Here is a 19918-nt window from a genome sequence, read left to right as displayed (position 1 = left end):
GGACGTCAGATGGCAACAGAATACGCTCGATCTTTCTGCACCCTTGCCGTGCAAACTGGTGTGGGTGGAGGACACCCTAAAACTACTGTTCTGCCAGGGATTAAACACCAATGTGCAATCCGAGCTGGCCTGCTGTGACAAAGGCAGGACCCTGGATCAGTTCATAGAGCTGGCCATTCACACCGACAACCTGCGCGAGTGCCCAGCCTTCCCACCTATTCACAGCAGCCCTGTGACAACGCCGAACCCATGCAAGTCAGGCGAACCCAGCTCTCCATAGAAGAGCATGAGCGCCACATTAGGAACCAGCTAGGTCTCTGCTGTGGCTGAGCGGGACACGTGAGAGCCGACTGCCCGACTCGACCTCCTCCATTGTACGACAGCAGGGTGAGTGTATTGACTTCCTCCCTCTTAATCATGACATTTGTGATAGTACCAGTAACGTTATCAGTGCTGTCTAAATCCATCACCACTAAGGCCTTGGTAGATTCAGGGGCAGCTTTATTGATGAAAACCTAGCCGGCAGCGTAAGATAAGATACCACTAATCCCGTGTGACTCTCCTTTGGCAGTGGCAGTGCCCCCTGGGGACTGGCCACGTACAATATACCACCTCTGATCTCGTTCTACAAGTTGAAGCTCTATCATCCTCGACTTGCCCTGGCTGCAGAACCACAACCCACCATGGTAAAGGAGCGACAACATTTCTTAGGATTCGTTAACTTCTACAGGAGCTTTATCAGGAATTTCAGTACGGTTGCTGCTCCACTCACTTTCATGACACCAAGCTCCACTGGTCTGCCAATGCCATCCAAGCCTTTAAGGAACTAAAAACACACTTCACCTCCGCACCCCTTCTGCGTCACCCTGACCCCGATACGTCCTTTGTGGTAGAAGTGGACGGTTCGAACACCAGTACTGGCACCATCCTGTCTCAATGCCAAGGTAACTCTCCTAAACACAGTGGCCATGGTCTCACATTGCCAATGGCTTCATCACTGATCCACCAGTTTCCCAAGGTAACACCATTATACTAACGGTCATTGTTCCAGGCATGCCAGCTAATACATTTATCAAAGCTCCCATCAGCACGCGAAACCACAGAACAACTCTTCCACTATGTGTTTCACTACTATGGGCCTCCAGAAGACATCGCCTAGGACCGGGGGGCCCCAATACACATCAAAGGTCTGGACTGCCTTTTTCGACTTCTCAACGTCAATATAAGTCTCAGTTCAGGTTACCATACCCACACCAATGGCCAAACGGAACAACTAAACCAAGAACTCCCCAAATTCCTTCGTATTTACTGCCAACAGAACCAATCTGACTGGAGCCGCTTTCTCCATTGGGCAAAGTATGCACAAAACTCAATTCTCAAACCTTCCACACAGTTAACACCCTTTCAGTGTGTTCTAGGGTTCCAACCTCCTAGGGTTCCTACTCTGTGTATTCGCTGCTTGTTAATAAACCCGCATATGGATCCCAATGAGCCTCAGAGTCATTGTTACATTACGTGTAAATATTACAATATATTTGGCAATGTTAGTCGTCATTATTTATAAGTTAAATATAGTATTTGGGGCATTATTTCATTATTTAATAATAAATAAACGGTTTCATTGTGCAAACCTGGGTCAAGAAAGCAAAAAAAATTTTTTTTTGTAGGAATGGGTGGTTTTTACTTTAAAGCAGAAGATCAGATCTGAAGCTTACGAGACACAGAAAGGCCATGTTCATTCACGTTCATTGGTCAAAATTCCTCTGAAAGATGGTGAGAATGGGATTAAAATATATATGAAATAAAAAATGAATCAAATGGAAAAAGGGTCCAACTCAAAACCAGTCCATACCAGATTTTGTTTAGTTGTTGATTGATTTTGTTGCTGCTTTTTTCAAAACTTGTGGAGTTTTTTGTGGGTTTTTTTATTTATTTATTTATTTTTTTAACTTAAATTGGAAAAAATGCAATTGCACGTAATTGTTTTGCACGCTCTTTCCCAGTGATGTTTGTTGGTAAACGAGACATTTGAGCTGTACTCATGTTCAACGCACGTGACTCGATCAGGGCTTTGGCTGAATGCACGTTGTGATGACGTCACATGACACGTCTGCTCAAATCTGTGGAAAATCTGCGGTCATTTTGAAAAATTGCAAGCTCCTACGAAAACGGCAGAGTTTCCTTGATTTTGCGTTCATTTCTGCGATTGCAAAAATCACAAAATCCTGGAGGGACTGCAAAACATCCTAAAATGATATTTCATCATAAAGTAAGCTACATCAGAAGCTCAGCAGAATCATACTAATATACAGTATATGCACTATTCTCTTTTGTCTTTTTTTTTTTTTTTTTTTTTTTTTTTTTTTTTTAAATCTAATTTGGTTATCTGTCGATTTCTGCCACCAGGCAGCTCTCTCCTGTGACTGCTACAAACCGGGGATGAAAACTTTGTGCTTCACGTGCTTCCAACCACATCTTTTTGAGCAGCTGCTTGAAACACGCTCAGAGGAAAGTGCTATCTACCCTCTTCTGCATACATGAGCTCACAGATGTCTGTGATTGACACTGTAGAGAGAGTATGCCATCCCATCTACACAAACCTGCGGTCTCTTGATGATAGCGCGAGCGCTTTCCGGTTGCACCACTCAGGACAATTCTGACAACATATTAAGTTCAGCTGTACGTAATTCAGCACACCAACTAAGTGAGTGGTGCTAGCAATAATCTTAGAAAAAAGGGAGGCTAATGTTGTTGGGGTTTTTTTTCTCCAGTTATGCTTACTGACTAGCTCCACAGTTCATATACATGCCAAAAAAAGTGAATTTGATTTACGAGTGAGTTTGTACTGAAAAAAATGTCAGGCATTTGGAGTAAAAGTGAAACGTCTGGATGTGTGTCTGAGAGAGATAGATAGGCACGGATGTTTGGTTTGTCTGAGAGAAGACTAGCTCCACCTTCCTGAGCCGTGGAGCAGGATCAGGGCCTCGGAGGTATGAATACCAGGCAGTGTCACAGCTCACCATTAAAAATGCAATATAGGTGAAGCCTGCAGCTGTTGTAGCCAGTATGGGAACAGTTCCATCACTCCACTCGCCTGACTGGTTATATAAATACCTGGAAGAACAGAGGAGAGAGAGCGAGAGAGAGAAACATGGTTCATCATTACACACTATGCTGGGAACTGAAAGAGTGAGTCATGATCTCACACACACGCACGAGAACCGCTGAAAGTGAGTGGAGCGGCTCCTCGTGACTCGTATAATAATATACACTAAACAGGCCAGTGCTAAAGAATTATTCATAAATATATCCAGGAATCCCTTTATTACAGCACTTTCAGCAGTTAATGCAGGTGTAATCGCTGTTCCTGAAGGTCTAAATGGCATCTTACAAGAGTCTTAAAGAATATACAGCAATATATAGCGTAAGGTACGCTAAACTCGACAAACTCCTGATGCCACTGAGATGCTTAATATTATTTCATTTTCTGGTTCGTGGATGCCGTAGCTCCGATTTCAACCACGCCCGCAACCTCAGAACGAAAGAACCTTTAAAGGAAAAATGTAAAAAGTAAAGAAAATATCGAAGAAGAAAAAAATAACTGTAAACACGTTTATTATATTTAACCGTCGGTTACAGTTATGCCTGAATTTCAAGCGAAATGCCGAGCGCGTTTTCGAAAACATGACGCTTTGGAGTAGCGATTTTAATGCTTTTAACCTCGGGCATGAAAAACGTGTCATTTCAAATTTTTGTCATTTAAAACTTTTATCAATTAATAATATTACTGTACATAGAACAGATAAAAGAACCCATAAAGACCCACAAACCAGCACGTTTTTATACTGGTTTACATAAAACGTGTGTAGGAATTAAAACACGACGATGGTGTCATGATACGTAGCGTAGATTATTTTCCTGTACGGGTATATCCGAAGGTGTTTCGTTCCGCTCATACCGCAACAATTTACAGATGATAAACAACTTTCACAAACTTCTGGGGGTTTTTTTTTCCATAGAATTTCAAAAGAATTTCATTTTTTTTTTTAATGTGTTTACAATTACGATTTTTTTTTTTAATTAGGTATTTCCTGTTATCACATACGTTATAGCAGCTATAAACTTCTTGTTCCTTCACTAATTTCTCTTTATGCCTCTCTTGAAGTGAATAATTATATATATATATATATATATATATATATATATATATATATATATATATATATATATATATATATATATATATATATATTTTTTTTATAAACACGCACAAACAAAGCTGCCGTTATAGAAACTTGATCAACCTTCTGACCAATCAGATTTGAGCATCTTACTACACTGTGGAATAATTAGCTCATCTTCTAATTATTGTGTAGGTTATGTATATAACTGTGGAAAAAAATAAATAAATAATAATAAAAAAAACACGATCATAATGAGGGAAGCGTTTCAAATGCTTAATAAAATGAGTAAATGATCAATCTCCTGTTCCATCAGCCACCTTTTAGGTAATCTATACTGCTATAGGTATATATTATGTATACTAAAAAGTAAAACTAAGACTGACAGTCCAGGAGTGCGTAATTGGCCATGCTGCCTTGGTGAGAAGGATTGTCTTCATCTCTCTGCTGTCAATCAAAGCCATTCGTGGGCGTTTGTTGTGTAGCATGGCTGTAGCTAGCAAAGAGGATAGGTGAGGTCTGTACCTTGGTAGTTTTGTAAGGTGTTCGCTTTTTAGGTTTGAGTTGTCAAATTCAATTAGGAAACAATGACATCCAGATACAGTTGTGGGATAACGTAGTCTAGTGTGAGGACTATCCAATTAGCATTGATGACTCGTCCTCAGAGCTGCAGAGAAGGACACTTCAGTTTTGCCGATAGACCCACTAGCACATTATGTAAAATGTAAACTACTGTTTTTCTTCTTTTTTTATTTTTCTTCTTGTAATGTTGCTAGCGTAATCCGATCGCTAGTTGCAGTAAGGTTAGCCGATTGGCTAGGCTACAAGCTCCAGGGCTAATATGTTATAATATAATATATTTTCACTATGACACTTTATGCATTGTGGCCCTGGCTTTTAGGATCTCCTCCCTCAGCTGCCTGATAACGTCGCACGAGCAACAGTTTGAAAATGACTGCCTCAGGGAAACAACCTTAGCTTTGGTGCTATGGTTAGCAACCGTTAGCTTTGGCACCCCAGAACTATCTAGTGTGTGGGAACTGGATGAAAATGAGGGTACAAAAAAATTTTTTTGTGTCTTTTTTTTTTTTTTTTTTTTTTTTTAATTATTATTTTTTTTAACTTTAGCCCAAATGACCTAGTGTGCTTTTGTTCTTTAATGCCTTATAAAGAATTTTTTTTGTTTTTTAAAACATGAACTGCAGTGAGATTGTCAGTGTATACTGTATATTTGTGCGTTTCCTAAGAGATGACTCCTCTTGTATTGTATGTGATTCTGACATGACGTGAACGCACCGTATTCACCACAGCACTTCTATAACACCGGGGGATTACTGTATGTAACACTAATTTCACAGTGCTATTCGACCCGTCAAAAATACCATTTACTCTGAAGAAGAATCTCAGCTTATGGAACTTCTTTTAAATCGAGCTAAAACTAAAGAGAACCTAGGAATATAAAGCAATGCAGACAGCATCTGCACTTCAATACTGTCATTCATTTCTTAACTCGGCATGACGAAGCTGATGTGAGATCAGTCCTGACATGTCCCTGAGCCAGGAGGAGGTCATATCACAGCCACGTCTGCTAATTACTATCTCTCACGTTGTCGGTTTATTCACAGGCGTTAACTCGAGGGCACTCTGAAACACAACGCCCTTCACGATACCGTCTCGTACGAAAGGCTTTACCCTGCTGTGAGACACAGATACAGATGCAGACCAAAGGGGACGACCACAGGATATGAAAGAAACTGAAAGCAGACTATACTGCGAAGTTTTTGTCGTTTATTTAAACTATTGTATATCAGAAAATTCATTATTTATCATGAAATCTTCAATGGAGTGTTCATATTTTTGTACAGAGTATAGTTAATAATATCCGTCTTTAATCTGTCTAAATCAGCATTTTTTTTACCTAATAAGATTTACTTTTAATTTAAGTTAGTGTTGCTATAGTAGGGATTTATTCATATTTATAGTATAGCAATAATGCATTTTTTTTTTCTGTTTACAGGAAAAAGGAAGCCAGTAGGCTAAGCAAAAGAAATGAAATATATAATAAAATTAAATTACTGATAATTTTTTTTTTTTTTTTTTTAAATAAAATTAAAAAGTGTGTGTGGGGGGATGGGGAGCAATATACTACGTTACACCAGTGAAGATGAATCTTAACATTAATGAAATCAATTTTATTACTTAATCGTGTTGCACAAAATTCAACTATTCAAATCAAACTTTGATTTCTGAGACTAACGTATTCCTGTTGCTCCTGAGAGTTACGAAAATGATATTTAAATTACAATATTAATGTTGTCATTTTTCAATCTGGTGAGGAGAAAAAAAAAAAAGAATAAAATCACAGCAACCAAAATTTGTATCCTACTCTCTATTGCGTTCCATACAAATGCCAGAGTGCATTATGGGTATTCTGTACTGTGTGTGGTACATTCATAGACCATCCATTGTGGACACTACAAAAGGGCAAAAAAATACAAATAAATGAATAGTGTGCAATGATGGAAATAAAATTTTAAATCAGACGGTAAACACAACCTGAAAAACAACAATTCTTTATTAGCTCTAAACTCTACGTATTCATTTAATTCTTGTAAGTCGGCGCAACGCAATCACAGTATTGTATATAATATGGTGTTTTTTGATTTGATTTGACCTTTATTTCCCCAGAGTAGTCATACTGCACATGAAATCTTTTCGTTTCAATATAAAAGGCAGCGCAACAGTTACCACAGACACGGCGCATGACAAACTCCTCCACAATACAACTCGGTATGACGAATTAATGCCACTGACAAAGCAGCTTCACAGAAATCTGGATGGAGATTTTAAATTTAGGTCCATTGTGACGACGTCTATTGTTAAAAGCGCTACATAAGTAAAAACCAATCGAATTGAAACTCACCAGTTAAACTCGCTGTAGTCGTTGCTTGCTTCCCACCAGAAATAAAACCAGAACAGCAGCAGAGTGAACGTCCCGAAGAGGATGAGGGTCCACATACACTCCCACTGCGGGAAAACACACACACACACACAAACACACTTCAGTTAATGACTAGATGGAAAAAATTGTGTGCAAAGTGTGAGCCGCAAACAAAAAATGTATTCCTTCTCTTCACATGGAGATCCATCCATCCATCCATTTCTACCTCTTACTCCTTCTTCAGGGTCATGGGGAACCTGGAGCCTATCCCAGGGAGCATCGGGCACGAGGTAGGGTACACCCTGGACAGGGTGCCAGTCCATCGCAGGGCACAATCACATACACACTCATTCATACACTACGGACACTTTAGACACGCCAATCAGCCTACCATGCATGTCTTGGGGGGAACCGGAGTACCCGGGGAGAACATGCAAACTCCGCACACACGGCCCCAGCGGGAATTGAACCCCGGACCCTGGAGGTGTGAGGCGAACGTGCTAACCACCAAGCCACCGTGCGCCCACATGGAGATCATTAAAGGAATTAAAGGAATTTTTTTTGGCCTAATCTCAACAGTGTACAGTGTGTGTGTCATTGCAACAGACAAGAAATTCAAAGATTACATGTAGTAAGCAATAAAACTACAAACTGCCTACACTCAAAGCTCGCTTACAATGGACATCTATATCTGTGTGATTCATCCTTTCAGAGATGGAACTACTCGTTTAGAGTGCAAACTGCAAAAACCTCAAAAAAACCCCCAAAACCCACCGTAATTAACTGGAGCTCATTTTAACATTATTGCTGCACTGGTGAATAAAACACCAGAAGAACAGCTGTGTTCTGCCTCATTGAGATGGGAGATACGACAAAAATATCACATTTCTAAACAGAAGACATTTCTGTGATGCACGATGTACAGTCGAGGTCACAAGTTTACGTACGCCTTCTACAAAGTGTTAAGAAGTTTTTTAAAATAAATAAATAAATAAATAAAAGGGATCATAAAAATGGCATTTAGTTGTTTATAAATAAATATGAATAAGCCATCTCACATAGCAGATGTTTACATGTCGTCCACAAGACACAATAATAACTGAATTTACACAAACGAGCCAGTTCAAAAGTTTATTTACACACGCTCGATTCTTAATACCGCGTGTCGCTACGTGGATGATCCGCGACATGATGCGTTTATGTTTTGTGAGAGCTCTTCACTTAAACAGCTCACTGTTCTTCAGAAAAATCCTCCAGGTCCTGCACATTCTTTACTTTTCCAGCATCTTCTGCATATTTGACCGCTTTCCAACAGCGTCTATATGATGTTCGGATCCATCTTTTCACGCTGAGGACGACCGAGGGACTCGTACACGACTATTACACAAGGTGCAAACGTTCACTGATGCTCGAGAAGGCGACACGATACGTTAAGAAGCAGGGGGGTGTAAACTTTTGAACAGGATGATCGGTGTAAACTTTTATCGTTATTTTGTCTTCTCGGAAACTTGTAAATATGTTATGTAGCTTCTGAAGGGCGGTAGTAAATGAACAAAACAATTACACCGATCATTTTGTTCAAAAGTTTACACCCCCCCTGGCTCTTAATGTATCGTTTTGCCTTCCTGAGCATCAATAAATCTTTTTTTTTTTTAAGTTTATTAATAAAAGTTAAAAACTCACATCAGACTACCGTTATGAATAAATGTAGTGAAACAGTTTCCCCCCATGTTTTTCCAGTGTAAGCAAGCATGCTGAAATACTTGTCTGTGGCAATCAAAACCAGCCAGACACGAATTCCTACAAAAATAGCTGCAAACAAAATACTGTTTACACATTCCAAACTAATCAGTTGATTTTCCTGATCTTTTTTACCAGCAATCAGAACGTAACGCAACACGAACAGCCTCAGCTGCACGCACACTCTGTGTTCAATTGTAAAAACGCTGCTTCAAATCAAGCTCTCCCAAACGTTTCCCTCTCATCTGTCTCTCATGATGAGGAATAATTAGAGTTAAACGTGTCGTGTCGGACGCAGAGAGGCTCTGATGAGCGATCGGCTGTGCTAGATCGCACCATTTCACGCTCATTCATCCGGCATGAAGAGTGTCTGAATAACAACCGCACCTGACCCGTTAACCCGAAACCCGACAGCGAATCTGTGCTAGGAAAAACCATCGCATCACCATACTACATCGCACTCTCTCGCTCACTTTCCAATCAATTTAGCATTGGATTATAGGAAAGTATGACCTACAGCTGTTGAGGCATACCCTCGTGTCTACTTTATTAGCGAGACCTATACATTCGCGCAGATACACGTCACGACACAAGAACGGGGGAAAATGTGATCACTGTTACTTTAACCGTGGCATGCTTGTTAATGCCAGATGGGCCTGTGTAAGTATTTCAGAAACTGCAGAACTCCTGGGATTTTCACACACAGCAGTATATACTAAATAAATAAATAAATAAATAAATAACATCCAGTGAGCAGCAGTTCTGTAGGCAGAAACACCTCGTTCATGAGAGAGGTCAGAGGAGAAACTACAGTAACTCAAATAACCGCTCTGTGCAACAGTGGTAAGGAGAAAAGCCTCTCAAAACACACACGATGCTGAAACTTGAAAGGATGGGCCACAACAACACAAGACTACATCGGTTAATATATCCACTGTAGCCTCAGATGCCTCAGATTCAATGCGGTCTTTTGCTGTTGTAGCCCATCCACCTTAAGGTTCAGTGTGTTGTGTGTTCTGAGATGCTTTTCTGCTCACCCCGGTTGTAAAGAGTTACTGTTTATTCGAGTTTACTCTCAGCTAGAGGTACGTTATACTGGTTGGAAATGAAAAAGAAAAAAAAAAAAACAACAACATTTCCCTGGGAAATTGAGACATTACATTACACGTTACAATTCTTTCCGCGCTTCTCCAAACGCCGGAGATGTTCGACGGATCTCATTATTCATTTCTATTACAATTCAAATGTACGCTGTGAGAGCTAATGTGTTATGCTACTTGCGGTTTCAACGTAAGGAGGTGTTTTATTTGCCGAAACAAGAACCCTGGGACGGTCTCGGATCAGGATGATCTGTTACTTCCAGCTGTAATTACTGCAATTATCTAGTGGTTTCTTTCGCGTTCATTGAGCTGTGCAGTGGAAAGCTGGATCACAACACCTGCTCTGCCCACTATACATACAAATAAGACATACGAGTAATACATTTACACAGATACCTCCACATGAATCTGCTTCCTTAAGCTCCGAGTGAGCGTGTGACATACATGGGAAAGAAATATATACACACACACACACACACACACACACACACACACAAACCCACAAACCAATGCTTCCAGTAGTAAAGAAGAGCAAACAAAAAGGAGAGAGAGAGAGAGAGAGAGAGAGAGAGAGAGAGAGAGAGAGAAACGCAATAAAGTGAGCGCCAGTAATTTGTGCATAGAGACCATCAATACACACACAAAAAAGATTAAATTTAACATCCATGTTATTGTGTTGTGAAAACCAGGAGGACATTTTAGGCCTACTCACAACGCAGGTCTCTTTTCTGCATATCATAATTATAATAGAAACACACACACACACACACACACACACACACACAGAGAGAGAAATGTGACAGCACGTGATAGCACAGGAAATAATATCTACATCCCAGCATGTGCACAGATACAGAGACGTGGTTACATAAAGGGCAGAAAGGTGGAATGGAGGGCAGAAAATATCAGCTGACTCACATACCACCACCAGAGCTTTAATCGACCACCACCAGAGCTACACAACTGTTTTTATCACCACTGTTCCTAATGCAGAATGAGTGTTAAATAAACACACGTTCACTTTTTACATCAAGCTTTCTCTGAAACAGATGTCGATGTTTAGATAATATATATATATATATATATCTCAGGATGAAGCAGTCACGACTACGTAATTGGATATTACAGCTTACATTTCCGCTGTGCTATACTTGAGACAACAGAAATGTAAAAATAAATAAATAAATGATTGTAGGCCTGGTGGAGACTGTATGATTTTCATATTTCATTTGATTAAACGGTTGACGCATGACGTTTGTCTATAGAGAAAAGGCTAGGGCTTAGCAGTTAAAGGTTAAGCTCCTTGCCGGTTTTGCGCTTCACTAACTGCAAAGCTGTACCGTAAAAACACTTTTACCGCAAAGTTAGAAGTCATCAAGACAAGATTGAAAACCTGATTATTCATACAGCTAGTCCATTCTGCAGCTTTCTAAATCCAGCAATAAACGGCTCTGGTTTGTGCTAGTCCTTTGGAGAAGACGGGCGAATTACGAGAGATTATGTTGTCTCGAGAAACTTACGTCGAGTTCGACTAGAAGTTACAGAGACGTGATGAGAATTTTTTATTTTTTTCCCCAGGGTTGTTTTACGAAGGACAACAACAAGTTTGACATCTTCACAGATTATATTAAATAGGATTGGATATTGAGACGTGCAAATAATTAACAGCGACTCGCAGCGACTAAGTAACAGGAGAGCGTTCATTTTCGATGAGAGCTGGCAACTTTGGGCGACGTGAGCGACAGCCACCTTCGGCGATTAGATGTGGGCGTGTACTGCGATGCAACAAAGTTCAGGAAAGTTTAACTTTATGTAAATTTGGCACGACTTGGTGCAACGACTACCAATGGGAGTGAAGACAGTAGAGCGGACGTGATCCATGATCCACCTTGCTGACTGTGTGTCTGAATTCTTTCCCAGCAGGACCGTCTTCTCCATTTGGAAACAATGACGCGAAGCAATTTTGCCACTGAGCGCCTGTAGGCGGTCTAAAAGGGGGAGCTTGGTCATGCTGGGATTTGAGACACTTTGAGGGGCTGTGGTGGCTTGGCGGTTAAGGCTCTGGGTTACTGATCGGAAGGTAGGGGGTTCGAGCCCTGGCACCGCCTGGCTCTGGGTTACTGATCGGAAGGTAGGGGGTTCGAGCCCCGGCACCGCCTGGCTCTGGGTTACTGATCGGAAGGTAGGGGGTTCGAGCCCCGGCACCGCCTGGCTCTGGGTTACTGATCGGAAGGTAGGGGGTTCGAGCCCCGGCACTTCCTGGCTCTATCAATAATGTGCTGTGACTAATTATCATGAACTATCACAGTTTTCCTGATAGCTCACATTATAATTCAGCATACTAGATGCAGAAACGACGTCTGTCAGCGTGGCATGAAGACAGAACCACCAGTTTACAAGTGTGCCATGCATGCTCTCTCTAGTACTGCAGGTGGCGCTGTTAAAATTTCATAACAATTTCCATGGGTACAAAAAGATGATTCATTACCGCCTCTCAAAGCCATCCATCCTGGAATGAATCTGATTGGTGATGCCTCGTTTGTAACAACCAATCACTGGCTTGGTTGTGCAGCACGTTTTTCTGTGGAGTTCACCTAGCTAGCACAAGACCGTGAGCGAAACCTCTCTGTACGATGTTCAACAATTGCATAAAATTTTCCATGGAAGCCGGCGAAACGTTGTATGCGCAGCAAGCGCGCTGACGCCTTAAATCACGCATGGCCGACAGTTTATAGGCTCACGCCAGGAAACCATTTCCTTTGCTTGTCGGCAGCAGCGGAAAGGGTGTGGCCTTGGGCCCGCTCCGTGAAGGAGGCGTGACCTCCCATTCCTCAAATCCCCATTCCTCCATTTTATTTATTTTTTTGGTACTAAATTCAATACATTTTTAAAGTCACTTAAAATACAGCTAAAGATTGTATTGTGCATTTTGTTGGCTGCTTTAAATATCTTTGATAGGTGAGATTATTGATCACACGTCACATCTCAGAAGGACAGCGTAAGCCCTAAGTTTTCGAACGTGCAATTGGAATTAAATAGAAATAAAAAAAACATCAATATTGAACATTTTACAATTCTTTCTCCTGACAAACCAGGTCACGCATGTATATCCACCTAGTCCTGCTAAACAGAGCTCTAGTCTACAATTAGCACAAAATACACCCCTTCTTTCCACACTCAGGTATACAAACTGTATATACTCTTTAAAATAATCTGCTATAGCAATAATTATTCTCTTAGTATAAACAAAAATGGAGAATAAAAATTCACACAGTCGCTGTTTACTATCAGGCAAGTTCTGTTGAAAACGACCCACAATTTCAGTGAGTGCATTTCTCCGCGGTGCAAAGGCGGCGCGCGTGTGTGTGTGTGTGTGCGCAGTATAATAATTTGGGTGACAGGTAGAGCGGGATTAAACGAAACAGGACAGCACGTTCAGCTCGGCTTGCGAAAACAAGACTGCTGATGCTGTAGGTCAGCCGTTAAAGAGGCCATGAAATACACTGTGCTGTTCAAGCTGCATCGTGCTCTGTTTGTGGAAAAACTAAACTAAACACAACAGCTAGCAGGGTTTTTCATTGACGTCTTCATCTTACTGTGCTTTGTGTGTGGGTGTGCCCTGTATTATATGTGCCTTGGGTTGAGCTTTATAAATAGGATCTAGAATTTAAACGCATTAGTATCCATTGTTAGTACGTTCACCTCACACATCCAGGATTAGTGTTGGGGGTGCGATTCCTGCCGCTGCCCTGTGTGGGCGGAGTTTGCATGTGCTCCCCATGCTGCGGGGGTTTCCTCCGGGTACTCCGGTTTCCTCCCCCAGTCCAAAGACATGCATGGTAGGCTGATTGGCGTGTCCAAAGTGTCCGTAGTGTATGAATGTGTACGTGAGTGTGCCCTGAGATGGATTGGCACCCCTTCAAGGGTATACTATGCATCATGCCCGATGCTCCCTGGGATTAAGGTTAGGGTCAGGGTTAGGGTTAGGGGTTAGGGTCAGGCTCAAGGTTTTGAGGCTCCAGGTTCCCCACGACCCAGTAGGATAAGCGGTATAGAAAATGGATGGATGGATGGATGGGTTTTGTTTAATCATCTCGTATGGTGCGTTTTCATTGCAATAAATAACAGCAAAATGAGATGAACAAACGCCAGAGCGACGCTCCGGACTGTACACGGCAGACAAATCACATCATGTGGAGCACTAATACCTAACCAATCAGAACAAAGAAGCATCTCTACATACACGTCAATCGTTCTGCCTGTTGAGTCAGAAAGCTCAAGCTCTTAAATTAGCATTCAGGTGGGTTTTTTTTTGGGGGGGGGGGGGTGTGGATGGATGGTATTCATAGTATTAGTAGCAGTTTTTAGAGACGATCCAAAATGTTGGCCAAATAACATATCCAACAATTACTTTCAGGTTTTGGTCACAATATTAAAATGGTCCATTAAAAAAGGTTTCACCCGAAAACAGTCACTCCATTTCCATTTTTTAAAGCCGAAGTACAAGAATGTATCCACGATCGTAATATAATCATAACAATTACATATAGCAGTTATAATGGGACGCTGTTTCTGCTGTTCACCCGTGTCACGCGACGAACAAGCCACCACCCGATCTGCACGTCTGAGTAAAAGACAGCTGTGTTGTAAGAATAAGCGTGTTAAGACTCATCAACGACGCTAAACATTAATTCCACTTGGAAATAAAAGGCATTTTGACTGACTGAATTGACTTGACGCGTTCCTTTAGCACCGTCAGAAGCAGCGCTCTAACCAGAGGGCAGATTTACTGTAATGGCTTCACATCCCATTAAACTTACACAATCGTCCCCCTCACCACAAGACAATTAGCTAACATAATACTCTACGTTTGGCCTGAAGTTCTTCAGTTTTGTACTGGCGAACACCAACTGCATGCTGAAAGTGGTTTTTGTGTGGTCGTGTCCTTTTACACTTTCTCCTTTCAGTTTGAAAAGCTCCATTAAAAAAAAAACAACTAATAATAATAATAATAATAATAATAATAATAATAAAAAACACCCAAGCTAAAACACCAAAAGTGCCATTTTAAAATTTTTTCATGAGTGACCCATAACTCCACAGACATCCTTCCCTGATGAAAAAAACAACCGAATCCATCAGAGAAATTCTAATGGTTTCCACTACAGTTAAAACCATCACCAAATGTCAAGTCTTCTATTGGTCCTTAATGGTATCCACTAGACTGGCACCCTGTCCAGGGTGTACCCCACCTTGTGCCCGATGCTTCCTGGGATAGGCTGCAGGTTCCCCGTGACCCTGAAAGGGAGTAAGCGGTAGAAGATGGATGGATGGATGGAATCCACTAGACATAACACGCCAGCAATAGAAGGTAAACAATTACCAGTAGAGACCAACAGGGACCATTACAGTTTCCATTCAAACCAATACAATTCCCATTACAACCATTAAAACCATTCCAGATTCTATGAGGGTTTCAACTATAGGGTTGTATATACAGTGCAAAAAAAAAAAACCCGGTGGGAGAGCAGGTTGTCCACTAATTGTAGGGTTGGTGGTTCGATTCCCGGACCACGTGACTCCACATACCGAAGTGTCCTTGGGCAAGACGCTGAACGCAAAGTTGCTCCCGATGGCAAGTTAGCGCCTTGCATGGCAGCTCTGCTACCACTGGTGTGTGAGTGTGTGTGTGAATGAGACACAGTGTAAAGCGCTTTGGATAAAAGCGCTATACAAGTGCGCCATTTACCATTTAAGTGCGCCATTTTATCTACAAATTGTTGTTCTATTCTGAGTTTGGAGAGCAACCGTTCCAGAAAATCTCAAAACACTGCCAGCGTCGATCACGTTGTCATTATAAGCTATAAGAGACAGCAGGTGTGAGGAAAGGTGCCGAGTGTGTACTAGCATGCTAGCGTGGCAGTGTGAGGAGCTGCTTAGCCAAAATCCAAGTTGTTTGATGAAGTATGATAAAGTTACCGGAACATGCTCAGCGCTGCAGCTGAGCTAGCAACGCGACTTGTTTACATCGGTAGCGGATTAAACACAGATAAAGTGTCGCAGTGCAGTCTCACCCATGCAGCGAGAAATGGAGGTTGCTAAAGTGTGATTTAGGACGAGTCCAGAGGGAGAGCGCTGTGAAACCCAACCTACATTTTGGTGGAGTCGCAGCCGGGCGCAAAACAGATGAGAACCATCGGATTAAAGGAACTTAATCGGGTTAAAACAAACAAACAAACAAACAAATAAATAAATAAATAAAACTCCAGCAGGCAGATGGAAATGCATTTTAATCAGTATTTTGAAAAACACGTCAGCCGTGATGAAACCGTCTGATCGTATACCGTGACTGACCGTGAAACCGTGACACTAACGACCCTAAGCTTTACAAATCTTTTCATCACTGCTCTGCTTTTACATCAACGCGGCAGGATATAGGGATAAAACAGATCCGTAAGTCAACACGAGACATGACGTGAACACAAACAGAAAACACGACGACGTTTCACACTGCTGCTGTTCTTATATTCCGGCTTCACAGTCCATCAGCTCCAGAGAAACACCGTGGTTCTGTTTACAGGCCCTTTGTGCTCATGCTAAAGAACTGGGTAAATGGAAAATCTCTCAATTATTACTGAGGAGGGATCAATTTTCAGCAGGACAGGCTGCATTTAACACAGGACACACACACACACACACACACACACACACATACACACATACCTTATTACAGGTATGAGCTGGACAGATAGAAGAAATAAGAAGCTGCAGCAGAAGTCTATCTTTATCCACAGTGCAGTCATTGTGTTCAGAGACCAGAATTACCGGCTACGTGTGAAACACCATCCTGTACGTCTAATCCAGCTTTTGTCTCGCCGCCAGAGATTGTGTCCTGGTTAATTAAAAATGGATACCCGAAGACGGGGCCAAACAAGGCCGTAGTTTAAGGAGGCACACAAGGGCAGAACCTCAGTTCTCAGCTTCGCTACCGAGTCTACACACAGGGCTTCACAACCTGGATTCAGGGTTATATACAGTATACTGTAGCACGTTTGCCTCGCACCTCCAGGGTTGTGGGTTCAATTCCCTTTCCGCCTCCGCCCGGTGAGCGCGGAGTTTACGTGTTCGTCCTGCGCTTCGGGGGTTTCCTCCCCAGTCCAAAGACATGCATTGTTTTTTTCCCCATTCCAGTTACAGTCACCTTTGCTAAAAGACAGATCGCAGTCATATTACCATATTGCTCATCGAATAATAATCTGAGGCTTTAAATTCACAGGGCTGGACAAATTAGTAACCCGGGCAGCCGGGACAAGCAGATTTCATGTCTGAGCTACAATATTAGTTGTTTATTTGTAGTTGCCCGATGGACACGTAAGAATAAGAGAAAAACTTGACTCCTTATTTACCAAAACACATGTTTTTATTAAATATATAGTGGTCTTTAGACAGGTTGCACTTCATGGTGGTGAGTCTCAAATCTGTAGCTATAACGCATTATTACAAATCCCGACGCCTGCCACACTACACACATCGTCCGAGGTGCGTTCGGTCCGACACGACGTTTTATACGTTGTGGATTAATTACTAATGATCTTTTCAAAACCAGGAACACACAGGTATGTGGAAACCAGGGGTTGCGTACCTAAGAATTTCTGGTCATTTACTGAATTTTAAAAGCGCTGACTACTAAAGTTTGGAAGTCTATGTCATTTGGACAGATATTCAACCTAGATGTGCACAGTATTTCTTTTACGCCATAGACACAGAACATCAAAACCGATCCAGCAGTGCTTTAGCAAAAGCACTTACGAATTTGTATTGGAAACATTTATAGAAAGCAAAACAGTGACTGTTTAAACCGTGACCTCAGTTGAAAAGTATTACGCCGCTGAGAAAACCCCCATTTAAAAACTGTTTTACGGTCCAGAAAGCGCGTTTGTGTTTACACAGCTATCCTGTCAGTCATTTTACAGACACTCCCTCATGCCCCTTCAGCCCACACCTTGCTAACATGCTAATACCACAGCTTAGCGCTCATAAGAGCTTATTACGAAGAAGAAGAAAAAAGCACAGCAATTGCAGTTGTGACCTCACAAATCATTCTCATGAATCATTATGAGGCGGTGTTTATAGTGTTATATATTGCACTTGAAAGTGGTGTCATGACAATACTTGCTAATGCTAAGTCTAGTTAGCATGCTAATTCTGTTTGGGGGGGAAAAAAAGGAGGGAATAAATCATTCAAATCTTATTTAGCTGTAACTAATTAACTGATCGAGACATAATCTTGACAAATTTTGAGAAATCTTACCTAATGCACCTTTACACCTTTACCTAGCTACATTATTCCATGACATTAGCTAAAACGATCATGTTTTAGCCTAGTTAATTAGATTTCCAGGAAAACAGACCATGGGACTGGGAAGCACACTAGAGCTTTTACTTGCTTAGTCGGTTAGCTAATGCATTTATGATTTGTCTACCACTGGGTCAGCGATTATTACCTTCTAGCAGCTTCTAGGAGTTTGAAACACTAAAAATCTAGACAAATCCAAACAGCAGAAATAGTTCCTAATTCTAATCCTAATTTTAAAAGTATCATTTTATTTTGTTAAATTGTGTTTAATCAAGTTCATTGACGTATACTTCCATTATCACCGAGCTCCAAGTAAACATTTCCGTCTTTTTCCTCAGTACAGAAATACTATTTTTTTTTATTTTTATAGTCTTCACACACACACGCACACTAGAGATACGTTAGACTGAGATGAGGTTTTAAATACTAGGCTAGACTTCTCCGTTATATCCTACTAAGTAATCAGAGAAAATCCTTTAAGACAAACTTTGAATTTATCACTAGAGTAAATAGTAAACGTACAGTAGGCGTGGCAGGTTTCATTGGATGTGCTATATAAAAAATAAAATAAAATAAAATAAATAAATAAATAAATAAAAACAGCTAGCTCAGTGCTGAGATTACTGAGTCATGCTTAAAGTGCAGTTTTCTCAGAACATTCCAGAGGAAATCACTGCGCTTCACACAGCGTTACTGGTTTTGTACAGCTGTATCAAATATCAAAATCTGCACAAGGCAGAGTATTTCTCTCAGGCAGATGAACTGCTGGTGGTGGAAATGTGTGTGCGTGTGTGTGTGTGAGTTAATGCAGAGGCTGAGCTGCCATTCAATGGTCAAGGCTAAGCTGAAATTGCTGACAGCACCGTATCAGCTCCGGAGAGCCAGAACACAACAGCAAACAGGTCGCTGTCTCACAATTCCTCCTGAATGGAAAGCCGTAACTTTCTCCCATCGGCTTATTGCATTTCTATATATATACGCCGACACGGTCACATGACAACCCACAAGACCTATCATGAGGTTTTGGAGAGCTTTGCTCATCCATGCAATTGTTATGAGAAGTACAACAAAAACGGACATTACAGGGTATTAAAAGGCAACCAACCGACCATAACGTGATGATTTCATTTCTGTCCACACTGCTATACGATACTGAAAGTTTAGGAACAATACAGTTTTATGGCATTTTATCATATTTAATAAACAGACACAAAATGCACGTTCATTTTACATTAACATTGTACATTACATGCATGTTTTCTGTTACAGACCTTTAAATTTGCATCAGCAATTTAACTGCTGAATATAATCAAAGTGAGTCAGTTAAGTAAATCGTTACACACGTCAGTAAGTCAGTAATTTAGTCGGTAAGTAAATCATGAATTCGGTAAGTTACTAATAAAGTCGGTTTATGAGTAAACTCGGTGAAGTCAGACATTAAGTTGGGAATGAATCCAGTCAGTAATTCTGTCAGTATTATTTCCATCAAACAGAAAGTCAGTTGGCACGTCAGTAAGTGCGTGCGTTAATAAGCACGTAAATATGTCTGTAACTAGTGCATCCAGTAAATAAGTCAAACTGTAAGTCAGAAAGTCAGTCA

General features: G+C 41.1%; 1 protein-coding gene across 2 annotated transcripts in view; it reads right to left on the bottom strand.

The window, feature by feature from the left end:
* gdpd5b (glycerophosphodiester phosphodiesterase domain containing 5b) overlaps positions 1-19918 on the bottom strand; it is a 62594-nt gene that overhangs the window by 19296 nt on the left and 23380 nt on the right. For both annotated transcript variants that reach the window (XR_008388318.1, XM_053647770.1), the window contains exons 3-4: positions 7105-7208; positions 3021-3114 (exon numbers count right to left, since the gene is read on the bottom strand). Coding sequence is in view for 1 of the 2 variants with exons in the window: in XM_053647770.1 (XP_053503745.1) it covers positions 3021-3114; positions 7105-7208 (198 nt within the window). In the remaining variant the exon portion in view is untranslated. The remainder of the gene's footprint in view (positions 1-3020; positions 3115-7104; positions 7209-19918) is intronic.

The sequence above is a fragment of the Ictalurus furcatus genome, chromosome 17, assembly GCF_023375685.1.
Source record: "Ictalurus furcatus strain D&B chromosome 17, Billie_1.0, whole genome shotgun sequence".
In the NCBI taxonomy this organism is placed as follows: domain Eukaryota; kingdom Metazoa; phylum Chordata; class Actinopteri; order Siluriformes; family Ictaluridae; genus Ictalurus; species Ictalurus furcatus.
Note: the sequence above shows the minus strand (reverse complement) of the source record. Positions and strands in the feature narration are given on the sequence as shown.